The following is a 26,041-nucleotide window of genomic DNA, read 5'->3' on the forward strand; positions in this document are numbered from 1 at the left end:
GTTTGCGCGAACATTCACTTCACCGAGTAGTGTTTATTAGTTTTTTTTCATATCCCTGCGTTAACACAGGGGGAATCCAGAGGGGCAAAAATTTAAAAAAGGGATATTTTAACGAAAAAATCCTTTTCTTCGCGATTTTCCCGCTTCAGATACACGATGGAGACATGTGAATGGCACCGCTTGAAAGGCAGTTTTATTCTGAAGAGAATGATGGGCGAACCATAGTCCTAGGATAAATAGGGATAACTCAGGAAATTTTTTACCTGAAATCAGGGTCTTTTATGGTAATCTGGGACACTGTGGGGATTATTGATAAATATTTTTCCCGCCCTTACTATTCAAGATAGGAGCCTGAGATTTTGTACACACATTTATACATCAATTAGAATTTTTCAGTTGATTTTTATGTCTCTGCGTTAACACAGGGGGGTCCAGAGTGGCTCAAAATTTAAAAAATATATATATTTTTTCAGAGAAAAATCCCGATTTCTCTCAAAATTTCCTCATGGACATGATAGGAAAATGTGAATGGTACCATTTGGAAGGTTGCTCTATGGTGAAAATAACGAAGTATGAACTATGATCCTACGATAAATAGGGATGATGCTGTAGCCGCTTGACAGTAAGTCTATAGTTTATCTTTTAAAAACTGGATTCTAAAAGTGTCAAAGTAGGAATGGCAATACTGCAATACTCCAGACACTCCTCCTTTAAGAGGGAATGTCCGTGTTTTATCCCTTTACGAGAAATTTGCCAACCCACGCTTTCGAGTTCAATTTTTGGTCGGTAGATGTGTATATAATATCAGCATCTCTGTGTTAATTCTCTCCCCCTCCCCCCTCCATCTTGCCTTTTACGGATATTGCATGGGCTCAAATTTTTAGTACAGCTCTAAAAGTGTTTGTACCTTTTTCTTGGAAACTACCAAAGGGATACGTTTAATTTTTATACCATGCACTCTACACTAGCTGGTAATGCTACCGAACTAGGATTATTTTTCTAGGTTGCATACAAAGCCAGTAATTATTTTTTTTTTAAATTGCGAAGAATTTTTAATAATGTGATTTTTTTATATTCACCAAAGAGTAATAGAAAGAAATGAAGGAACTGTACTATAGTTCTAGTTCAGTATATAGAGGTATATATAAGTAAGATTTGTGCAAAATTTGGGTACTTTAGCATTAGAAGTTTGTGAGAAAATAGTAGGCTACATGTATGTCCAAAAATGCAACTTTGAGAAATTAAAACTAAAATTTACAATGGGTTTTCATCAATAAGGCGGATCATAACATTCAGAAAGCACCATAGCTATATTTTTCGTGTTCGGCTGTGTTTTCTTCATCCTTCGTACACCTTCCTTTCTTCATTTTTGATTCCTAGGTAAGCAACAGATTTGCCAACTCCGATTTAGTTATTTGCTTCCTATCCATGTATCGTAGTAGTTTGGAGGCGTATTCACGACTTGAAATTCTCATCTTCTCCATATTTGCTTCGCAGCCATTATTAAAACACAGAACAGCATCATACATTGCAATTTGTACGATTTTAGAACCCGTAAATGTAGATTTTTGGCATTGTTGCCATATCAGTGCATTGAAATTTTCATTGGGGTTATGTGTTTCCCATGGAAACATTTTCCCAAAAGGGTTGTATCCACAAGAGCTCAGTAGAAGGTTTGATGCATTGATCACTGCAGCAGGCAGTGAATGCTTATGTTCATAATATTCTCCAGTTGCTTGAGATCTCTTATATTACCCACACTAGGGATTTTCTCCTTTGGGACAAAGCATATGTGTTTGTTTCTCGGCAGTTGAATATTTATGGAACAAAGTTGCCTACACTGCTTTCTTCATCTCCTGAAGGTTGCCAACTTTTTTCATAATATACCTGTAAGTTATAAATTTCTTTTGCACTAAGTTTACTAACCCAGACTAATAAGGAAAACAAAGAACTGTGAAAACAGAATAGTAAAGAAGAGTAAACAAAATGATGTGTGTATTCTTTTAGGAACGACACAGCAAAAATATATTGTTGATACATACGATTGATATTATTTATGAATATATTATTTTGGGAAAGGAAGCATAGTTAATTATTGAATGTTATGTTAAAATAAAGAAACTAAATGTTGTCATAGAATGTAAACACGTGTGTGTGTTTATGTGTTTACATCAATGTTTTGTATATGTGATGAATGTTATGTTTTGCTACGGCTAGACGCTAAGTCGTCAGTTCGTATGCTATTGTGATTTGTAATTTGTAATGTTTTGGTTCAGGAATGTATTGTCATCAAGTTGTAATACTATAACATTGACACACTTTTGACTGTGGCATGATCGTTGAGTTTGCAGAAATTTGTTGGTCTGAGAATTTGATCACGATGTAATTCGGGTGAAACCAATGTTTTACCAATAGCTGAGATATACAGAAAATCGACAACATGAATTCCAGGATGTCTGGAATCCGAGTATAAAAACTCATGGTCCTAAAGGATTGGGATCAGATGGAAGAGATTACGATTAGACGAGCTATCATTGAGAACCACGGATAAGTGTATCACAGTTGTCGTTTAGCTGTGATTCCATTCTACGATTAGATCAGGAGATCTAATAGTTTCCAGTAAACCATTAAAGTGGATTATGGTTTAACAATTGTCAGCCACTACAGACTATTGGCAGCGAGATCTGTATTATCCAGAACTTCGACATCAGTTCCAGGCACCATTTACTCAAAGGTACGTGTATCTCAGCTATGTTCGAGTTATTCGTGGTTAACTTCTTAGATGCTTAAAGATATGTGATCTGGCGTTTATACACAGTCTACAAACAGTTACAGTAATACACGATATTTATGAAAATACACAGATTTAATTGAAAGTCAATTTAATGTGGTTTCCTTTTGTCATCCTCGACCTACTCATTCTAGATGGTGAGTAGCAGCGATCTTCAACCGTCAATTATCATTCATCCCCATGCAATCTAGGCACGACGGTGGAAGGTTGTTATGGTGGAGATAGCTGTGGTTCGATTCCCGAATAGTGCTAAGTGTAGTTCCCACCATTGTTATGGTGGAGTATGCTTAGGGTTCGATTCCAGGCGGAACTAGTTTGTCATATGATTATATTGCCACCGTATGGTGGAGATTTGCTGGTTTAGTAACGGTCCTAGTGTGGCTTCCACCGTATGGTGGAGATACTGTCGGTTCGAGCCCGGTAGGTGTGTACTCGTGTGGCTTACACCATTGTTATGGTGATGAGTAGCTATGGTTCAAATCCCGCAACGGAATAATTTTAGTTTTTAGAATAGGTTTTAATGTGGTTATGGTTTAAGTTCGGTTTAAAGATTTATAGTTTAAGTAATTTAGTATGATAAGATTTTGTAGTATTGACGTTCACCAATTGAATACGAGATTTGGTTCGGATCTCGAATGACTAAGGCATTGACTCAAGTAGATTAAGTAATTACGTTAACCCTCACCACCCAGCCTCACTTCGTAATCAAAGTTGAATTAAGTATAGTGATAAATGAATGAAAATACTGTGTTAACGAGAGCACAGAAAGCGAGTAAGGGAATTAATATTGAGGTGCATAATTTATTTGGTGTGAGGACACCGGAACGACGAAATACTTCTTGTAGTCAGGACAAAGTCGCGGGTCCTAAAATTATTTTAAGTAGGGAACCAGTTTTCAATTTCCCAACTAGTCCGGTAACTAAATCCGTATCGGAAGATTTTCCATCAATTATAAATCTAGATCCGAATTTAACAAATAGTACCAATAAGAATTTTAAAATGGCGTCTAACATTACGTTTTATGCAGATATTAACAAACTACCTAAATTCGATCTGAAGAACAATAGTGATATCGTTTCTTTCTTCGATGAATTCGACGATGCTTGTCAAATGGCGGGTATCGCCGAAAGCAAAAGAAAGGAATTGTTGCCTAATATTTTCAAAGGAGTAGGGAGGCAATGGATTAAATTGTTCCTGAAACGGAAAAATACGGCAGAAATACAATATAAGGATTTGCAGTCAGAAATCGTGGAAGAGTTTACCAAATCCAATGTGACGATAGACATCGAAGATAAAATTAAGGAGCGTTTGCAGCATGAAGACGAGGCCGTCATAAATTACGTATATGACATGCTCGTTCTTTGTGAACGGTTAGATTCCAACATGACTGACATTAAGAAAATAGGTATCATAGTTGGAGGATTACATCCATATTATATGAAAAAAGTAGGAACGATAGCATATTCTAGCCTAGACAAATTCGTTGAGGATTTACAAAAGATAGAAAAGAATAAATGTAAGATTGCAAAAAGCGTGAAAAAAGAATCCGGTAAAGTCACGATTAAAGATCTTGTTAAAAAGATTAGGGAGCAAGTAGAAGATGACGAAAGTGGATCTGAGTCAGATCACGTAGTCGTAAGGAAGAATAAGGAAGAGAATAAAATCAAACAAGAGCCGCAGAGTTTTACACAGATCGCGGAGTTAGAGAAGAAGATAGACAAATTGCAACTTGCATTATCGGCGAAAACACAAGACGAAGAAAATAATGTTGATTTAATAATAAAAACTCCGATAATATATGATACTAGTATTTCAATAATGTATGACGTAATATCAATGGGCTACTTAATAAATAATACCAGAATATTTTATGAATTACCGGAAGCAGTTTATTTGGCGGAAGGTAAATTTCATTCTTTAGATAAAAGTAAATGCGAATTTAAAAGTTTTCTATATTTTTGTGAAAGCATAACTATGGATCGTGAATCAAAATGTTTGAATAATATCATTTTAAATAATTCTTTGGAAGGATGCCAGCAAAATTCTGAGAAATTTTTGGGGAATGTGATATTCAGATATACACACGCTGGTGTGATGCATTCTTCTGTTGAAAAGGAAGCGTACATGACAAAAGTGGGTGTACATCAAGAAGTTACATCAACAAAACTTGATCAAACTAAATCTAAATCAAATTTCATAAACTATGATAAATTTGATAACATAATAATAGGAGAGCTGGTCATTCCAACCAAGCGGATAATTCAAATTCAGAATAAACATATTAAATTGATCGGTAATTGGACTGAGAGACAAGCAAATTTCACCTTGCATACGCAAGAGTTAAATAGTTTAACCGAAAAATTGTTAAAATTGAAAGTCGATACGTCAATCCCAGAACTACATCTAAAAACAAATTATATCATATATGTAATATTTGGAGTAATAATATCATTAATTTTGACGACAATATTGTTATTAGTACTGTATTGTAAGCTTTACAGAGCAATACGGAAGTATAAAATTCAAAATCAATAATAATAATAATAATAATAATAATAATAATAATAATAATAATAATCATAATAATAATCATAATAATAATAATCATCAACAACTAATAATGAAGTAAGCATAGTATGTAAATCAATATTGTATGTGCCTTGGGTTATGAAAAAAAAAGTTTTACATTTTTGGATATGAAGAAGAATGGAGTTTATTTGAAAAAAATCTAAGTTGTAATAAAGACCTGAAAAGGAATATCGGATTAACATTTAAAACAATTGGTAATAGGTAGAGATACTTACCTACAGCATGAGGTAGTTGTGAGTTGAAAAGCCTTTGTTATGTCATCCTAGATAAAACTAGGATTGGTCTATTTGATTTGGTGAAACGATTAAGTGGTTGAATAAAAATGGTTACGCAGTACTAATACGGCAAAACTCTTTGTTTTGGTAGAAAAAGAAGCAATAGAAAATAAGCATAGTTAATAGATCATCATAGATGAAAATAGATACAAGCGTGTAAATAGATAATAGCTAGGTTAAATAACAACATTAATATTAGTGAAATCAGTAGCTCCAAGCTATGGAAAACAAAAGCGAAAAGAAGAAAAATAGAAAGAATTGTCTATTAGTAAAGCTAGACAAATAGATAAATAATAGATAATGTAGATGCTAGTGATATAAACTAGTTCAGTAAGCTTACGAATTAAGAATAAAAAGTCGTAAAAAGTATTAAAAAGTATGAAAAAGTCGTTAAAAGAAGTAAATGGTTTGAATAGAAAAGTAAGAAGATCATAGATACTAGACGAGAAATAGTCAAGAATAGAATACAATCATAATGCATCATGTCTATAATCATCATTAAGTTGTATGTAAACACATTATTTTTGTCAAAATTCATTTTCTAAATTCAAGTTTTTTTAAAAATGAGAGGAAAATTATTGATTTATTATTATTATAGAATGATCAATTGGCATATGGATTATTTGTATAATAATAAGTTAAAGTATTCAGTTCATGAATATCTTCAATATTCATTTGGATACAAGATTCAGTTTTGTAGCGTTTCAGTCTACTACAAGCTACTACTTGCTGGACGGCTGAATCCTTGCGCTCGCATGAGATGCGTTCGCTTCTCCCGCGTGCGAGAGGACCCGTTGCTAGGGGGCGGAGCTTCCAAGAACATGGCCGCCGTATAGCAACAGGCCACACCTACGGACGACGAGTTTCTCTCACTCACAATGATTTTGATGCTTTATGAATGTTTTCTAAGTACATAGAATGTTGGAATGTTGAAGAAAGATAGATTAAACAACACTAAAGATAATAGTACCTACAGACAACGTTAAAACTAGTAGTAAAGTGTATTTAAGAGCATAAATATGCACGAAAATGTAGGGCTTTAAGACTTTTAAAAAAAATGATGACAAAGACAGCGTCAAACGAGGGAAAATGTAACGAGGATAGCATTTTTGTATCCGAATAGGTTACATAACTATTAGAACACTAGTCATTATTTAGAATATGCATCGATTATGCATTTTATAGAGAATAATGAACGATTTTTGAACATTAAGACTAGGCCTATGCGAAAAGTATGTAATATTTTTTACAGAAGAGAATCATAGACCGAGATTTAGCAATATTAGTTTATAAGATAAATAAAAACGGGATTTCACACTTAGTTATTTATATTTACAGGCAATATGGAGAAGAAGTTTATGGTACTTACTATTGCATTAACATCTTTAACAGTATTAGTACTAGCGACGTCTATAATTATAATATATTTAGTTATTAAATTACGTAGATTTAATAGAAAGAAAGAACAGGAAGGAAGTGTAGAAAATAAAAAGGTATATTCGATTCGTAAATAAAAAGGATGATATTAGTAACATAGATAACTGCGGATTATTTCCAATCTATGGAGAAGTAGATAAAAATCACACTGAAAAGCACACAATTAGCACTAAAAATAATGCAGATCACAATCACAAGCATACAGAAGTATCACAAAATAACTCAGACACTGTTGGTATACACAAGAGGTTCCACTGCGCCAAAACTAAGAGGGATGCACTAAAAGTCACGGAATTATCCAATTTCGAGACGGAAAACACGGATAGACTTTCACCCACAAACTCGAAAAGCGGAAAAATATACGTAAGACCCTGCGATGTGGTAATCCTGTGAACAATTTTCCAAAATTTTAACGAAAAGTGCGGAGCACGTCTTCATAGTCAACTTGAACTATCGAAGCGACGCGGCAAATAGAATGAGACGTGGAACGTTTTCAATGTCAGTGTCAAAAACGTTGCTGATACAACATTTTACGGAAGGAAGTGAATCAGAGTTGCTAACTCTACGGATAAGAAACTTACCATTAGTGAAGTGATTAATATTTTTCAAATTTTATTTGTGTGTCGAAAATCTTGCAACGACAAGAGACGTTGTTTTTAAGTATATTAGTGTACTATAACAAGACAAATAGGGTATAATAAAGTGTATTATATTCATTGGAAGCATCAGTGATATGGACACTGATACTAGTGAAACAAGTGCAGAGATAACAAACACTGGTTTGGACTTTGCGACTGAATGCAGCGGAAAGTTTCCAAGAACGAGAACAAGAAAGTATATGTATGTGCAGTTCCGAGCACAGGAAATGCTAGACAATTACAAGTAGTTATGTATATAACTCAACAGATGGCAGGAGCCGATACTTTTATGAGGACTCTTGACAAGTATTTTTTTAAAGAACAACAATGAATGTAAATAAATGATGTTTTAAAAATTTGTTTTTAAATGTGATAAATAGTTAAATGAATATAAAGATATATATACAGGGTGATGGATAAATATACGCAATTATTGTTATAGTCAATTTCAGGGAAGAAATTGATTCGAGAACGGAGTTCCCTCATTTTGAAGGAAGGGCATGTTGATACATACGATTGATATTATTTATGAATATATTATTTTGGGAAAGGAAGCATAGTTAATTATTGAATGTTATGTTAAAATAAAGAAACTAAATGTTGTCATAGAATGTAAACACGTGTGTGTGTTTATGTGTTTACATCAATGTTTTGTATATGTGATGAATGTTATGTTTTGCTACGGCTAGACGCTAAGTCGTCAGTTCGTATGCTATTGTGATTTGTAATTTGTAATGTTTTGGTTCAGGAATGTATTGTCATCAAGTTGTAATACTATAACATTGACACACTTTTGACTGTGGCATGATCGTTGAGTTTGCAGAAATTTGTTGGTCTGAGAATTTGATCACGATGTAATTCGGGTGAAACCAATGTTTTACCAATAGCTGAGATATACAGAAAATCGACAACATGAATTCCAGGATGTCTGGAATCCGAGTATAAAAACTCATGGTCCTAAAGGATTGGGATCAGATGGAAGAGATTACGATTAGACGAGCTATCATTGAGAACCACGGATAAGTGTATCACAGTTGTCGTTTAGCTGTGATTCCATTCTACGATTAGATCAGGAGATCTAATAGTTTCCAGTAAACCATTAAAGTGGATTATGGTTTAACAATTGTCAGCCACTACAGACTATTGGCAGCGAGATCTGTATTATCCAGAACTTCGACATCAGTTCCAGGCACCATTTACTCAAAGGTACGTGTATCTCAGCTATGTTCGAGTTATTCGTGGTTAACTTCTTAGATGCTTAAAGATATGTGATCTGGCGTTTATACACAGTCTACAAACAGTTACAGTAATACACGATATTTATGAAAATACACAGATTTAATTGAAAGTCAATTTAATGTGGTTTCCTTTTGTCATCCTCGACCTACTCATTCTAGATGGTGAGTAGCAGCGATCTTCGACCGTCAATTATCATTCATCCCCATGCAATCTAGGCACGACGGTGGAAGGTTGTTAATATTTACTACGTAATTACAGAAGAGTGGGATGATCAAACAATCTGAAATAAACTTCAAACCTGTAAGCAGATACATTTAAGCCTGAAAATACAACGGAAATACACAATAATTTGCACTTCTCGAAGGAAACCTGATACCGTACGAACATGAAACTTACCGCAATGAAGCTTGAAAGACCGTAGATTTTGAAATGATACTTTTCAAAAATCGAAAATTTTAACCCCAAACATGAACATCCCCCCTTAATACGACTAAATGCAACACATGCCTCATTTGTGTGTGAAGCTTTCATTATTGCAATAAATAACCTATAATATGCATGTGAGTTTCGGCATAACTTTCAAGGAATACCTTCCGACTAGTGTGCCCATGAGACGAGAAATTTGTCGTTTTGTCTCGAAAACGAGACAAGAGGTACATTCAAATTCGTGCCGAGACGAGCCAAGAAATTTTTCGAATCTCGAGTGAACAGTAGTTCACCCAAGATCTCAAATAGTTTTAGTGGTGTTACATGATCCATAGCAATATATATATATATATATATATATATATATATATATATATATATATGGATAAAATAATTGTATGAACATAATCAGAGCATTTATCAGTGTTTAAAGATATGCAAATCGTTACGCAATATGCCTCAATAAGAAATATGATTTAAATGTTGCTGTATCGCACCCATCGCGGACATCTCGTGGAAGAATTCTTAATAACTCCTAAATTTAAGTTAAGAAAATATCAGAGTGTAAATTTTATATATGACTATAAAAGAAGACGAAAACGAAGAATCCTTTCCAAGAATTGACATGAGACGAGAAATAATTTTTCGAGAATTGAGACGAGACGAGACTTCTTTTTCCAAAGTTTACGAGACGAGACGAGGAAACTTTATTTTCCTATCTTGTGCGTAACACGAATCTGAACACATTTTTAGCTGGTAGTAGCCAGAAATAAGGAAATTATGGCACAATGAAAACATCAATTGTCATGAATTCAGGTAATAGTAAAATCCTAATTATAGAGGGGAAACCTGTTGGTCTATCTTGGAATGTTGTACAGCTTTGCTTAAGAGATTTGTAATTTTGGTTGCAGAAAGCCAGGGAGCGTCTTCCAACATGTAGTATTAAATGACAGTTAATATCGGAACACTTGATCTCATCTCTGGAGTAATCAGAAGCCGAGAGAGGTTATGTTTTCAGATTGAAAGAATGCGGAGCCAAAGTGAGTGCTTCTTGTAAGAGACAATATATAATATTATTTAGTATTGCAACATTTCATTTGTCTTTGAAGTATTCAGAAATCGACATTGGCAGTAAGAGTTTCATATGAATTTCTTACCCCCCCCCCCCATCAAATCATTGGATAGAAAGCACAAGAGCCCAAATTGACTTCGACCCATAAAATATAATAGTAAATGATATTAATCAATAATATAACACCTGACCCTATTTTTGAAGGAACCAGAAGTAGTCAGAGAGTAACATTTTCAGAAAGTAGAGGAAGATAAAATGAATTAGTTTTCTAAGTGATAATGTATAATCATATTAGTTAATATCGTAACATCAGATTTTATCTTTAAAGCAACCGGAAACCGACAAGAAAGCCATAATTTCCTTGGAAAATTACACCCTCCATCTTCAAATTTTCTAAAATAAAGTTATCTTGCCCAAACTGAGTGTGTCTTCTAAGAGATAACACGCAATGATATCAATTTATATTGTAAGATTTTGACTTAATCTTTGAAGCAACCAGAATCGGACAAGGGGGTAAAGATTTTCAGGGTAAAAATAAATCGAGGAAATCGACAGTTTAAATTTTTAAGCGTTCCCCCAATGTGCTGGCCGTATAGAAAAACATTACATTTTCTGATCTTTTTTTTTATCTTAACCGATCTCCATCTCGAACTCAAATTATGAAATCGATCTTGAGGAAGACGTAAGTATCATCCTCCACACTTCTAAGCGGCTCCTAGCATTACAGTATTAAAAAAGAAAATAGTGTATGGTGCAGATATGACAGACATACTTTAAATATTGAATACTAGAAGAGCTATAATTAAATGCGTTTAATTAATTTCTAACTTCTTTTTGTAATATATGACTATACTGTATGTAAGTGTAATATACTTTTTAAATCTCAAAATAATTTATGCATTGCTTGTATATTTAGAAATCTGCTTTCAGTTTCTGTATTACTAGCTGAAATGCCCGTTCCTCTTACGGGGAGAATATGGTTAAGGCTATATAAATATCAGAAAGTAAGGAATGACCCAAATGAATAACAAAAAACACAATTTTTATCCTATCTTGGTATGTAAGCCCGCGTTAACACATATGCATGTTGGTTGCATATAGGCAATGTGTAGTTAGAAACGGCCAGAAAAGTGCGTAAAATTTGACCGTTCTCCAAGCCAATTCTCCCCTCGAGCCAAAAATCGAAAAAAAAATGGCTTCGTATGTGATTAGAACTGGTGAAGAGTACCTACGTACAGAATTTGGTGGATACAGGTGACTCCTTTCTATGTGAAAATCTGTCGACAGACAGTTTTTATCATTAATTATTATTATTATTATTATTATTATTATTATTATTATTATTATTATTATTATTATTATTATTATTATTATTATTATTATTATTATTATTATTATTATTTTGCTTGATAACGCGTGTTATATTTACATAGTCTAGACGAATAAAACATGAAGCAAGATACACAACATACAACAAAGCTTCAGTGAATTTCGCAAATTTAGCGAATTGTCACCTCAGAGGAAAGAAAAGTGGTCCTTCCAAGTTGGCCCGCAATGCGTTAAATATCGGTCATCACTGGCATAAATGAAAAGAAATCCTATATTCAGACCAACAGAACAAGTATTTAACGCAGCTATGAAATTATATTCAAATATTATGAATCTCTATATATACAATATAAAAGAAGAAGACCTGGCTGATTGACTCACTGACTGATTGATCAATACCCAGGCCAAACCACTTCAGCTAGAATCTTCAAATATGTTATGTACACTGAGAAAAAAATGTAGGTGACGTACTTAAAAAGATAGGTTACATGTGTATTCCTGTAACGTACAGCAGGCGTATAACTGAAAACGCATGTTTCATAATACTTTCTGTATAAGTGTTCCATCTATACGTACTTTCCGTATGAAGCAATGTAGGCGGTCAGGATCTCACATACAAATGGACGTATATAACATATAGCTGACGAAGGTAACATAAGTATATGCATGTGATATACGGAAAACTGTTAGATGTCAGACATCCTGCAACGGCATGATGTAACATCTAAGGGCAGTGCCTATGTAGCATACGGATAACGTATGCTCCGTACTGATTTCTATAGTAAGCAAGAGGATACCATAGGCCTATATATTTACAATGTATCGCTGTCCGGAGAACAGATTTTTCTCTGTGTAAGAAAGGATTTTTTCAAATTCGACCAGTATGGTGGAAAGATAAGAGTAGCAATTATTATCTTAAAATGTCATATTTCGGAATCTCTGAAGGTTAGACACATGAAATTTGGTATATAGACTTTTCATTTAAAATAATTAGACAAGTGTTTCAGCGTTTTTGGATATTTGATCTAGAAGGGAAGAAAGTGGAGTAAGAAGGAAAAAGGAATGAGAATTACAAATATTATAATAGGCTCTGTTCGGGATGCATGCACGAAAGCATTTCCCATTATTTACTAAACCTTCCCTGCGCCTCGCTACTTGTTGTTTGTTTAGAGGAATGAATCGTAACCTGGTTAAAATATAGCTAATTTAATTAACAAAATATTTAATATACACTAGTGGACACAGGTATGTACTGTATGTGAAGTTTTCAATGAATCTTTTTATTGCACCACAATAGTTCGACACAAGACACATCCATACACACGTTTCGACTGTTTAAAAAACACACACACACTGCTCTTCGTGGCGGCTCATGTTCACTTTCTACAAAAAGGGGGAGAAAAAGGCCACCCTCCGAGAGCGAAGGGAGCCAAGGACACTGACCATAGCCTGGCATCTATTCTCTTACGTTATAGCTGTTCAGACTAAATATTTTGTAAAAGAAAAGAAATACACTCAACATACGCCGTCCACCTTGAAATATCCATATTTCAACACAAATCCCAGTATCGAAGATCTTAATATTGACAATAGATGAAATAAAAATACTAAAGTTACAATACTACGCAAATAAATGTTAGAATAAACATACTAAATGATCAATTACTTGTCTTCAGATTGAACTGTTGATGTCTTCCTTTCGTCGAAAGGCAATAGGGACAACTTCACGATCGGCCTCTTGTAGAGTCCGTCAGATGTTTTCACTGTCACCGTACGCACGAGACCATCTTTTCCTGGGTGAATCTCAACGATCCTGCCAAGTTTCCACAGTTGCGGGGGTTGGTTGCTCTCGCGAAGGATCGCCATGTCATTTGGTTTGAAGTTGGCAGTTTCTTTGCACCATTTTGGTCTCCGTTGAAGTTGCGACAAATACTCGGAAGACCACCGTCTCCAAAAGTGCTGCGTTAGTTGTTGAGTCAGTTGCCATCTTGTGAGACGATTCACCTTTGTACATATGAAATCCGCTTGTGGTGGAGCTAACAATGCGTCACCAGTTAAAAAATGACCGGGTGTGAGGGCTCTAAGATCACTAGGATTAGCTGACATGGGAGTTAGTGGCCGCGAGTTGAGACATCCTTCCACCTGAACTAGTACAGTTATCATCTCTTCGTATGTGAGCACAGCGTTCTTCAAAATACGTTTCAGATGATACTTCATCGACTTGATGTTAGATTCCCACAATCCCCAAAAATGAGGTGAGGCTGGAGGGTTGAAATGCCACTGGATTCCAAGTGGGCTCAAATAATCACTCGTTGAATTTGAAACTCCTGTCGGTGTCACTATTGTCAAAAGATCCTTCAGCTCTCGGTTTGCACCTACAAAGTTTGTTCCGCAGTCACTGTATATGTCACTTGGCTTCCCTCTACGTGCCACGAAACGTTTAAGCGCAGCGAGAAAGGCTGAAGTAGATGCTTCGGTCACTAGTTCAATATGCACGGCCTTTGTACTGAAGCATACAAACAATGCAATGTATCCCTTATATGTCTTGGCAGACCTCCCCTTTGTGTTCTTCAACAACACTGGACCAGTGTAATCTACCCCACACTGGTTAAACGGCCTACTTGGAGTTACACGCCCAGCGGGCAATTGGCCCATGAGCTGAGTTGTATTAGCTCGAGAGAATCTCTGGCAGGTTATACACTGTCTCACAATCTGGCGCACTACATCTCTTCCTCTTAGTATCCAGTACTTCTGTCGAAGAACTGACAGAAGTAGCTGTGGACCAGCATGCAAATTTTTTACATGTTCGTCACGCACAATGAGTTCGGTTAAACTATGTTTCCGTGGTAGTAGAATAGGATGCTTCTCGTCAAAGTCTAATTGTGCCCTTTGCAGCCTTCCTCCTACCCTAAGCAGATCTTTATTGTCTATGAATGGATGCAGACACAATACTTTACTTTGTGCTGGTACGTCACCGTTTTCCTTAAGACATTTCAGCTCTAGACAAAATTCCTCCTCTTGTACCAACCGAATCCAACAAAACAATGCTTTCTTTAACTCACTCGCCGTCAAGGGTCCATGTAGCCTTGTATCAGGTTTACTCCTAGAATTATTTATAAATCGTTTGCACCAAGCTGTCACACGCTTTAATCTTGCTATCGAAGAGTAGTTTGAAAGAAGGCTAATATCTGCCTTGGCGTGCATTGTAGCAACCGACGTCTTTTGTTCAACAATCACTGCATCTCAGATTTCATCGTTAACCTCTACAGCTGGCATTGATTCTGCTGCTAACCACTCTGGGCCCGTCCACCACAATCGATGATTGATCAGCTCGGACGGTCTAACACCACGACTCGCACAGTCTGCAGGATTGGTCTCACTGTCCACGTGATACCACTTGATGTTACTTCGTTGTTGCACTTCACTTACTCGATTTGCCACGAATGTCTTCCATCTACTTGGGCATGACGCAATCCAAGCAAGGGCTACCGTCGAATCAGAATAGGCACTCGTGCTGACTATTTCGACTTTAAGGGATTGAGACACAAAGTCTAATACTTTCACCAGGAGCACTGCGGCACATAGTTCAAGACGTGGTAGTGTTTGTCTTTTGATAGGGGCCACCTTTGTTTTTGCACTTAGCATGTTCACTGCAATGCTTCCGTCATTTCGCACACATCTCACATACACTACAGCAGCATACGCAGCCTCTGACGCGTCACAGAACCCAACGAGATGGACTTCCCTTGTATCGTGTGGAATGGCACATCTTCGGATTCTCACTTCCTGCAGCAGTGGAAGTTCATCGCAATAGTCATGCCATTGTTCGATGATGTTGCTTGGAAGAGGATCATCCCAGCCAATTCCCAGCTTCCAGATCTTCTGCATGAGGAGTTTGGCCTTTATGGTAGTAGGAGCTAGCCACCCCAATGGATCAAATAGTTTGGACAAGTCAGACAATAACTGTCTCTTCGTAACACTATGACGAGTCTTTGGTACGATGATTTTGAAACAGAATGTATCTTCAGACGGACACCACTGCACTCCTAATGCCTTGATAGCATCATTATCGTCCCAAGGATCTATCGCGTTTGTTTCTCTTAAATGACTTGGAATGGACTCTAAAACACTTGGTTCATTACTCGCCCACTTGCGCAATTCAAACCCTCCCTTTTCTAACAGTTGTACTAGTTGTGAATGCAGATGAATTGCTTCTGTCACCGAGTTACTCCCAGTCAGACAATCATCCATGAAGAAATCGTTAAGCACAACTGGTGATGCTAACGGGAAGTTGTGTCCTTCGTCGACGGCCAGCTGCTGGAGACATTTTGTTGCTAGGAATGGTGCACATGCGGTCCCATATGTGACTGTCAGCAACCTGTAGTCTTGAATAGGTTGTTTCGGATCCGATCTCCACACAATGCGTTGAAAGTTTGCGTCTTCTTGCTTCACGCGAATTTGCCTGAACATCATTTTTGCGTCTGCACATAGGGCCACCGGGTGAGTTCGGAAACGCAGTATAATAGACGTGAGATCCTCTTGCAATCTTGGACCGACCATGAGCGTTTCATTCAGTGACACACCTGTCGTGGTTTTTGCACTAGCATCGAACACTACACGCAGTTTAGTAGTTGTGCTACTCTCCTTTAAAACGCCATGGTGAGGAAGGTAGCAACTTGTTGTTGGGGACACACTGTCTTCACTTGGTGAAATAGGTTCCATGTGACCGAGTTCTAAATATTCTGCCATAAACCTGCAATATTGTTCCTGATAGCCAGGCCACCGTACAAACTTTCTCTCTTGTTGATGGAGTCGTTTTACTGCTATATCACGAGAATAGCCAAGGTCAGAGTGATTGGTCTTAAACGGTAAGCTAACTTCATATCGACCATTAACTCTTCGATGCGTCACTGCAAAATGTTCTTCACATTCCCTTTCTTCTACTGTTAAGGGACGCACAAACGGTACTTCTTCGATCTCCCACAATCGCCTCAATGAGACATCTAGATCACAGCACACATGAAATGCGGACACTGCCGATGAACCACTGCAATTCACTTTCCCCGATAACACCCAACCCAGTGCCGTTTCCAATGCGATGGGTGCACCTTGAGGGCCCATGCGTTTGCCTCCTTGGACGAGTAATGGAAACACGTCCGCACCGAGTAGTATGTCCACACCACTTGTTTGGTAGAACTCCGGATCAGCCAGATCTAAATCCTTGATATGGACCCACTCATTAGCCCTAGTGAGAGCCTGTCTGGGCATATCTCCGGTCACTTTTCTCACTACCACTGCTATTGTTGAATATTCATCGTTATTGTATCTTGACTTAGAAGCAAGATCTACAACTGCACGTGCATTGCATGCACTACTGAAAGCTATTCCCGAAATAGTTATATTTGCACTACGTCTTGGGAGTCCCAGCGCTTGAGCACACCGTTCAGATACAAAACTTACCTCTGATGCACAGTCAAGTAATGCTCGAAAAGATTGAAATTGTCTTCTGTTGTTTCTAACCTTTACCACTGCTGTGGACAGCAACACTTGAGGAAGAACAGTTGTCATTGTTCCCCCATCAGCTGCTACGTGGGAAGACACATCTTGAGCGCACTGAGAGGAAGAATTACCTTCGGGCTTCCTGTCAAAATGTAGTAACGTATGATGCAGCTTTCTATAGCGATGACACCCACCTGATGTACACTGAGCAAGTTTATGTGTTCCTTTTAGGCAATTGAAGCACAAAAGCTTACCTTTTACAAAGGAATGTCTGTCGTCTACTGACATTTGAACGAAATCCTTGCATTTATGCAGCGCGTGCTGCAGTCCACACTTCACACATGTCACATCTGCCGAAGCATGATACGCCACTGTCCTGCTCTTTCCGGATGAACTTGCCGATTTATGAGTCTGAGGTTTATTTGATTTACTTGTCGCGGAAGCCGCGAGTGCGCGCGATCTCTGGTTGAAAAACTGCGATAAGTCTGCGAAAGTTGGAAGTTCGTTTGAGTTAATTGATAGCTCCCGTTGTTCTCGTGAATCACTATCCAGTTTTTCAGTTATGTGGTACACTAGTATAGCATCCCAATGCTCCACAGGAATGTCGAACACTTTCAGAACTCGCACACATTCATTAGTTGTATCCACAAGCTGTCTTAGAGAAGATGGTGAATCGGCTACTGCACACGGTTGACGAATCAGTCTTTTTATTGTATCATTTACGAGTTCGCGTTTATTCTGGTACCGAGCATTGATTATTTCCCACGCCTCTGTGTAATTTTGATCGGTCACCGACAATAATTGCACAAGTATTGCCGCTTCGCCACGCAAAGATGCCTTCAAATATTGAAGCTTTTGCGCTCCACTCAATAATGCATTACTGTCCACGGATGCCACGAAAAGATCCCGAAACAACAGCCAATCTTTTAAAGAACCATCAAATGTTGGTAATTCCAACTTCGGTAATCGCACTTCACTCACTTTTGAACAGGTTACGTTTTCATTTGATGTTGATGAAACACTTTCTGATTGCTTCATTACCACCAATTTATCAATTAATTCGTCCACTCTGTCTTGCATTGTTTCTATTTCTTTGTCGTACGTATCAAATGTCTCTTGATCACAAGTTCTTGTAAGATCTAACACAAGTTTTTTACAGTCATCTGCTAGTTGATTTGCCTTCTCTATGTAAGTGTCCACTAAAGCTTTATTGAACGACTCACTGTTTATTTTATTCTCCAAACGCGTTATTTCGCGTTTGGTGAAAGTTTTGGAAGCAACTAATTGTTCCATCGTTGGTCACTTTTCACTGCACGGCTAAACAAACAACGGAGGGGGGGGGGCGGTGAACGAGACACAGGCAGTTCAGCGGTTGCACAAATTACACTGGTGTTCTTTACAATTTCACTTTTCTTTCTTCTTCGAAACACTACTAAAAAGACAGTACACATATATACACACAGTTCAAAATATTGCTCTGCCTTTAAAGTCTACGATTTTTTGTAAGAGCAAAATCCGGCCCGGAGGACCAAATGTTCGGGATGCATGCACGAAAGCATTTCCCATTATTTACTAAACCTTCCCTGCGCCTCGCTACTTGTTGTTTGTTTAGAGGAATGAATCGTAACCTGGTTAAAATATAGCTAATTTAATTAACAAAATATTTAATATACACTAGTGGACACAGGTATGTACTGTATGTGAAGTTTTCAATGAATCTTTTTATTGCACCACAATAGTTCGACACAAGACACATCCACACACACGTTTCGACTGTCTAAAAAACACACACACACTGCTCTTCTTGGCGGCTCATGTTCACTTTCTACAAAAAGGGGGAGAAAAAGGCCACCCTCCGAGAGCGAAGGGAGCCAAGGACACTGACCACAGCCTGGCATCTATTCTCTTACGTTATAGCTGTTCAGACTAAATATTTTGTAAAAGAAAAGAAACACACTCAACAGGCTCATATCTTAGAACCTCTTAATGACATGAAATTTGGTATTTAGAATTCTAATTTAAAATATTTAAAGACGTGTTTCAGCATTTTTCTTTAAAATTTTCTTTAGAAGGGAAGAAAAATGCATGGAGGAAAAAGAGTGGGGGGGGGGGATAAAAACAAGATGTCCATATCTTGAAATCCTTAAGATTAGATATGTTAGGGATATGAAAAGTGCAAGGCCGTAAGGCGAACAAATGCGGAAGTTTAGGGGTGAAGTTCCTAGCTAGTAGAAATCTTGTATAAAATATATGTCAAGGTTTGTTTTAAAATATGGCAGTTGTATCGTGCAACAAAGACTGATTTTAGCTCCATTGTAATCCATTTCTTGCTGCTCCTCCTAATGTACAGTAATAAAGAGTCTTTTCACATTAACCTCTTTCTCTTACATTGTAATCCTTTGAAGATAGAGATATATCTTCTGTAAAATGTGTATATTAAAACTTGGAATTATTCCGACTACTTTATTTACTCTCGTTTGTCCTACAGAGAAATCCAGGCAAGCGATACATTTTAATTCATTATCATTTCCAGCTTAAGCTCTCAGATGACAGCACCATCGCCATATCAAGATATACTGCGGCATTTACGATGCTAAAAAAGGACAATATGTCAAAAACGAGAAAAAAATCCTTGAAGTTAGATGAAAGACTAAACAAATAAAGCAAGTTCATTAAATGGGTTAGCTCATTAATGTAGCTTATGAATCTGTCTCATAAAAATGTCTAGCCATTCTTTTTAAATAAGTTTTCTTTTCTCCTTTATTAAAGTGATTGCCGTATTTATTTTCGTATTTAAATATCTAACATCACAGTCATAAAAGTAGTTTTCTGTCTACGATTGTCCTTCAGACATATACTGTATTTGAAAATTTTCTTATTTATTTTTGATATAAATCTATTTTCTTCTCTTTTTTCAGTTATAAATACTCACCCTTGCCTTGTAGTAGCTTTATGTCCTTAAAAGTGGTTTTAAGGGAAAAGGGTATGGTGGTAATGCTGCAACGTAAAGTTTTTCAAGCAAAGAATTTGAAGAATTATGATTATACAAATTGCAACTTACCTGTTCAATACGGGGGATGTTATCATCGTTAGTCTGTAGAACAACTCGAATTCGTCGTAGAACGGTTACCAAAGACATTTTGTACCTACCATCCTTATGCAGTGGAGCACTCTGTTCTTTCAACAAGGATGGAGAAGGATGTCCCCGAACTTTGAGCTCCGGAACTTACCACAGCTATTAAAGTCTGCGTATTGAGTGAGCCAGATGCAGTAGTTCATTCTGATGTTTATTAAACCATACTTCAACAGCTTAATGTAAATTGGCGTGCTGTTATCTTGGAAAATTGCGTCATTGGCTGGAAACAATGTCTGAAAACTTACATACAGTAGTTACATAAAATGCCTCTTAATCATCGACAGCAATGCGTTCTGTGAGCATAATCACAGAAATTGTCCCTGACAGCATCACAAAGAAACCACTTTGTTTCACAGTAGAGAGACGGTTCGGAGCGTAAGATTCTTTGAGTGTCCTCCACTTATAAAGCCTGTTGAAAATAAAGTAATAAAACTACTCGTCAGACCATATTACGTATTTCCAATCATTGGTGGTTTTCTACGCATGGTCCAACCACCTTTTCCTCGCCCTAAAGAGTTGTCGGTGGTGATAAGTGGTTGGGAATGTGCCTGGTATACTGTGATCGTCTCAATAGGGTGTACCAGGCAGTAATATGTGCAGAAGTTCGTTGAAAGGGATTCAAACTCCACCGTTCATATAATTTCAGGTAGAGATAGTAAATTTTATTGCTGTGTATCTTCTTACTCAGGGAGGTTAAAATCCCGATCCCTTTTGCATACGCCACTGATACCAGGTGCTGATGGAGCTCTGCAGTCATTTTTGTCACACTCGTCTTGTGGTCCTTGGTAACAATCTTCAATGCTTGATGAACTTTGTTACTGAAGCTTCTCTTATGTCCTCTATTAGTCTTTGCCGATGTTGTTTCGTCACGTGTCACGGGCGAGGTCGTCATCACACTTGGCTGCCTTAGGTACACTTGCGCCAACAAAGCGCCAACTCACAATTCGGTGTCTTTCAAACTCAGAAACGTTTCCTATTTTGTATTACCATAGTCTACCCACTTCAATATACATCTGCCTTCTCTCTCCTGACGTATTACAGACGATCACCTAACACACCACTAACAGCAGCCAGGTGTCGACACGTATCCTCAGTGTTAATACCTCACACATCTTACTTGTTGCAAACTACGGAAGTTTCCATTGTGTTTATTACCATCTGTATATGCAAATGCAATTTTATATTTTTTCTAAACAAACATACTTCAGAAATAATTAATATAATGCTTAAAATGATATCAGCAAATACAACAAGATAATTTACACAAGTATATATTAAAGATTTATGTAAATCTTCCTGGAATTTCTATTTTCTTATAAGGAGTGTAAATTAAAGCTTAAATATTTTCAGTGGTAGTAAGTAACAGAAATTTAATTTGGTAAGCTACAATACTGTACTGATAACTCATTGAAAAGCATTGTGCAGATAAGAGCAACTGTAAGCTTTGTTATTTATATATCAGTATTATCAAGATCAATATCCCAAGTTTTGCTTTGAAATGGTTATGTAGTTTCTGAGTTTGCTCTGTTACCAATTATTGTGGTATTGCTATGTTGCCAATTAAAATAATAACATTCTATACTCTAGGTTCTCCCAGTCTTTCGAGACTGAGATTCAAGGATCCCTGGGGTTGTTTTAATCAAATCAAATATAACGCAGAAAACACACACACACACACACACACACACACACACACATATATATATATATATATATATATATATATATATATATATATATATATATATATATATATATATATATATATATATATATATATATATAGGGTGGTAAGAAACTATTTGTAAAACTTCGGGAGGTGATTCCGACACTGAAACTAGCAAAAAAGTCCTCTGGAACTTTGGTCAGTGAGGAATAGTTTCGGCGATATAAGGTGCCGAAAGTGTGGGAAAATGAACTTCAGAGGGCTGTAATTCAAAAACAACGCAACGTAGAGAGTGCGGTTTAGAACATGACACTCGAAGTCATACCTGCTCGATTGAAACATGTATGTTTCAAACCTCCGCAAGATGTGTGCGAGGGATTACCCAAAGGAACATAGGGATTACTTGCCAGGTTATAGGGAATCCCTAAGTTCCTTTGGAGAATTCCTCGCACACATCTTGCAGAGGTTTGAAACATACATTTTTCAATCGAACAGGTATGACTTCGAGTGTCATGTTTTAAACCACACTCCCTACGTTGGTTGCATTGTTTTTGAATTACAGCCCTCAGAAGTTCATAACCACGCCACCTGTTAACATAAAACTTATTCTCGAGCATGTCGTAACCAAATTCTTCATCATGAAGCTAGCAAGATAGTACACAATATGGTTAATGATTAATATCACGATTCAAGAAATAATAATTGCTTGTTATGACATACTTGAAGTTGAGTTCTCACGCATAGTTTGTGATAAAATCGAGAAAAACTAATGGTTGAGTGCTGTATCGCCGGACTAATTTTAGGAAATTTACCGGGTCAATTGGAGAATTTATTTAAGTCTATGAGGAAAAATGAGTGAAGGTCAGGTAAGGAGAATAGTAAAAGTTAAGAAAGTGGTTGTATATTGTTAGTTGTTTTTGACGTTGTAAACGGCACTGTATGTGAAAGCGGATGGACTATTTCGTGGAGGGGTACACTTGTTTTAATATATGGATTCATAAATTGTAAAATGTACAGAAAAATTTGTGCAAGTTTTTAATTTGCTCATTTCATGTCGAGAACAGAATCCAACCAACCCCTGCGGAGCTTCTAACCCATTCCTACTACTACTACTACTACTACTATTACTTATACTATGGATCCGTATAGTAATACTGCACGTTTAATGTAACGTAATCTAATGTAACTTAATATACACTCAAAAAAATCCGTTCTCCGAACAGCGGTATATTGTACAAATATACGGAATCCTCTTGCTTACTACAGAAATCAGTATGGAGCATATGTTATCCATATGCTACATACGCTCTGCCCTTAGATGTTACATCATGCGGTTGCAGGATGTCTGACGCCTAACAGTTTTCCGTATAGCACATGCATATACTTATGTTACATTCCTCAGCTATATGTTATATATATATTTCTATACACGCCCATTTGTATGTGAGATCCTGACCGCCTATATTGTTTTGTACGGAAAGGACGTATATTTTTTAACACTTACATGGGAAGTATTATAAAACGTGCGTTTTCAGTTATACGTCTGCTGTACATTAAGTTCAAAAACTACAGGAATTACGCAAGTAACCTACCTTTTCAAGTACGCCACCTACAATTTTTTTCTAACCAAATGCAGTATATTTTCGTACTTTTTTTCGATTTTCAAATTGGTTCGGGCGATACAGCACTAATGCTAAAACTAATTTAAATGGTGCTTTAAAAGAATGTATTTGGTTGCCAGTTGTAAATGAGAGCTTTTACCATTCTGGAACGCATATTTTTAATTACGCTCGACCCTAGCCATAGGAGCTAAATAGGCGGTTCTGATTGGTTGAAGGTATCCGTTTCTCGTCATGTAGCACACATATAACAGAAATCAAACGCCTGGTACTGTCACTCCTCATGGCGCCGAGCGTGCTAGTACAACGGGCTGGTAATAATAATCGCTATTGGCGTGGGTTCAAACCCAGCCCCAGAATTTTTTTATTATTTCATAACACCTTTTCCATTAAAATAAGATGAAAATAATACTCAAAAAAATTATTTACTTACGTTACGCGTTCAGTTTTGTTATATGAATCCATACTATAAGTAGTAGTAGGAGGAGGGAGAAGAGAAGAAGAAGTAGTAGTAATAGGAGTACGAGTAGTAGGAACTGGTTAGAAGCCCCGCAGGGCTCGTTTTGTTCCACCTTGACCCCATGATATAAATTTAACCTCAGCTGCTTCTTGAATTTTCTTCTTCAATTTCAACAAAGTGACAATTTTCTTCTATTACCATAATACATGATACATACACCAGAAGGTTTGAACAATGGCAAACTGCAAGCAATCAGGAATAAATGTTTAGTTCTGGGGCTATAGTTAATCTCAGAGAACGTAGTTCAGGGTTACAAAAAGGGGGAGAGTGTTGGCAGTGGCACGAAGTTGGCACAGAGTACTTTCGAAAACAGCACATACTATTATGAACGTTGAAAATAGTAATAACCTTCAATTATTGCATTCTAAAAAATACGTATTTTAATTATTTGATGCATTTATTCTTAAGCTGAAGCCAACAGCACAACAATTAATTATTTTCCATGAATTTAACAAATACACTAACAGTGATATCCATCACAATCTTATTCACATTACCAAAACATACTTACAAGTTCCTATGCCTAGGGTCGAGTGTGAAAAAAAAAATGCTGCTGGAACAAATTGTTTATTTACTTATGTAGTGTAGGTGTGGAACTGTTAACTAGCAGATGGTACCTATTGCTTCTTCTTCTGACGGTGATACATATACTTCTAACCAAGGATCTTATAAAATAGAGGATGTGCCCTTACAACAAAATCTTGAAGCCATACGTCACAGTTTCGCCACCGCTACTCTGCCCACTCCGAACAATAGGATCGCAATGTTTTGAGCGAACAACCATGGCGTAAACGAAAGTAGCCAATCAGACGATGGTAGAAACGAGAATATCCAATCAGACGTGCCGATGCTCGGTTGCTTTTTGGCTTCACCGATTTAATAGGATGAAGATACATATGGGCAGATCCTCTATTTATAACATACTTGCTTCTAACAGTGACATTTTGTACTTTTAACAGTGACACATATACCCTATTAGTGACATATATTATCTACGTAATATAATGTAGGAGCTCGTAAGCTCTGAATCGAAACACACACATCAAATTTGCTTATATTGTTAACATACATTAAATAAATAAGTAAATAAATATAACTAAAGGTTAATTTCAGCAAATATTCAGTAATTAAATTTATTTTCAGTAATTATGCTTGTTTTGAATGGTTCGTAATGCGTTGTTTGAAGTACCTTTGTTCAGCAATATAAAAATTCTACGAATTATATATATATATATATATATATATATATATATATATATATATATATATATATATATAGGGCGGACCATTTATCTTGATACGTCCATGTAACTTTCAAACTAATGGACAAAACGCTGAAAGTTTATAGTGTGCAAATATCAGCTAAGAGAAATTGTTTGGTATATGGTATACTCTGTGATACCAAAAGGTTAACAGTGTTGCCAACTCAACATAAAGTTGTATTTTTTCAAATAGCACTACATCAAGCTTTTTCACATGTCAAATTTGCTTGTAAAACAAAATCATGAAATACCACACTTGTTATGTAGTGTGACAAACTAAAGACGATACAGTATCACAAGCATTGAGAACCAACCTAATTTTGTAAGATTCTACAACAGTACTAACGCAAGTGAGGCGGTCGGGGTAACGCACATTCAAATTAGCTTAATGTCAAATTACCAAATCCAAATTACCTTAATTACCTACGGTCATCACATAACATATTTCGAAAAAGTAGAAACAAACTTACAAGGAATTGAAAACCTCACTTTTTCAAAGAACTTTATTTTATTTTAAAAAATGCTTAGATAAGATCAAATTGG

The 26,041-nt window shown here is 36.6% G+C and overlaps 2 protein-coding genes across 2 annotated transcripts; both read right to left on the minus strand.

The window, feature by feature from the left end:
• Nucleotides 1-13,458: 13,458 nt before the first annotated feature.
• Nucleotides 13,459-15,000, minus strand: LOC145689376 (uncharacterized). Its single transcript, XM_081763530.1, has one exon. It carries the CDS (start codon nucleotides 14,998-15,000, stop codon nucleotides 13,459-13,461), a length of 1,542 nt encoding a protein of 513 aa, XP_081619656.1.
• Nucleotides 15,001-15,039: 39 nt separating this feature from the next.
• On the minus strand, nucleotides 15,040-18,588 carry LOC145689377 (uncharacterized). The gene has a single exon (XM_081763531.1). The coding sequence runs from the start codon at nucleotides 18,586-18,588 to the stop codon at nucleotides 15,040-15,042; it is 3,549 nt and encodes a 1,182-aa protein (XP_081619657.1).
• Nucleotides 18,589-26,041: the final 7,453 nt, after the last annotated feature.

The sequence above is a fragment of the Thermobia domestica genome, chromosome 7, assembly GCF_964235325.1.
Source record: "Thermobia domestica chromosome 7, izTheDome1.hap1.1, whole genome shotgun sequence".
NCBI classification, from domain to species: domain Eukaryota; kingdom Metazoa; phylum Arthropoda; class Insecta; order Zygentoma; family Lepismatidae; genus Thermobia; species Thermobia domestica.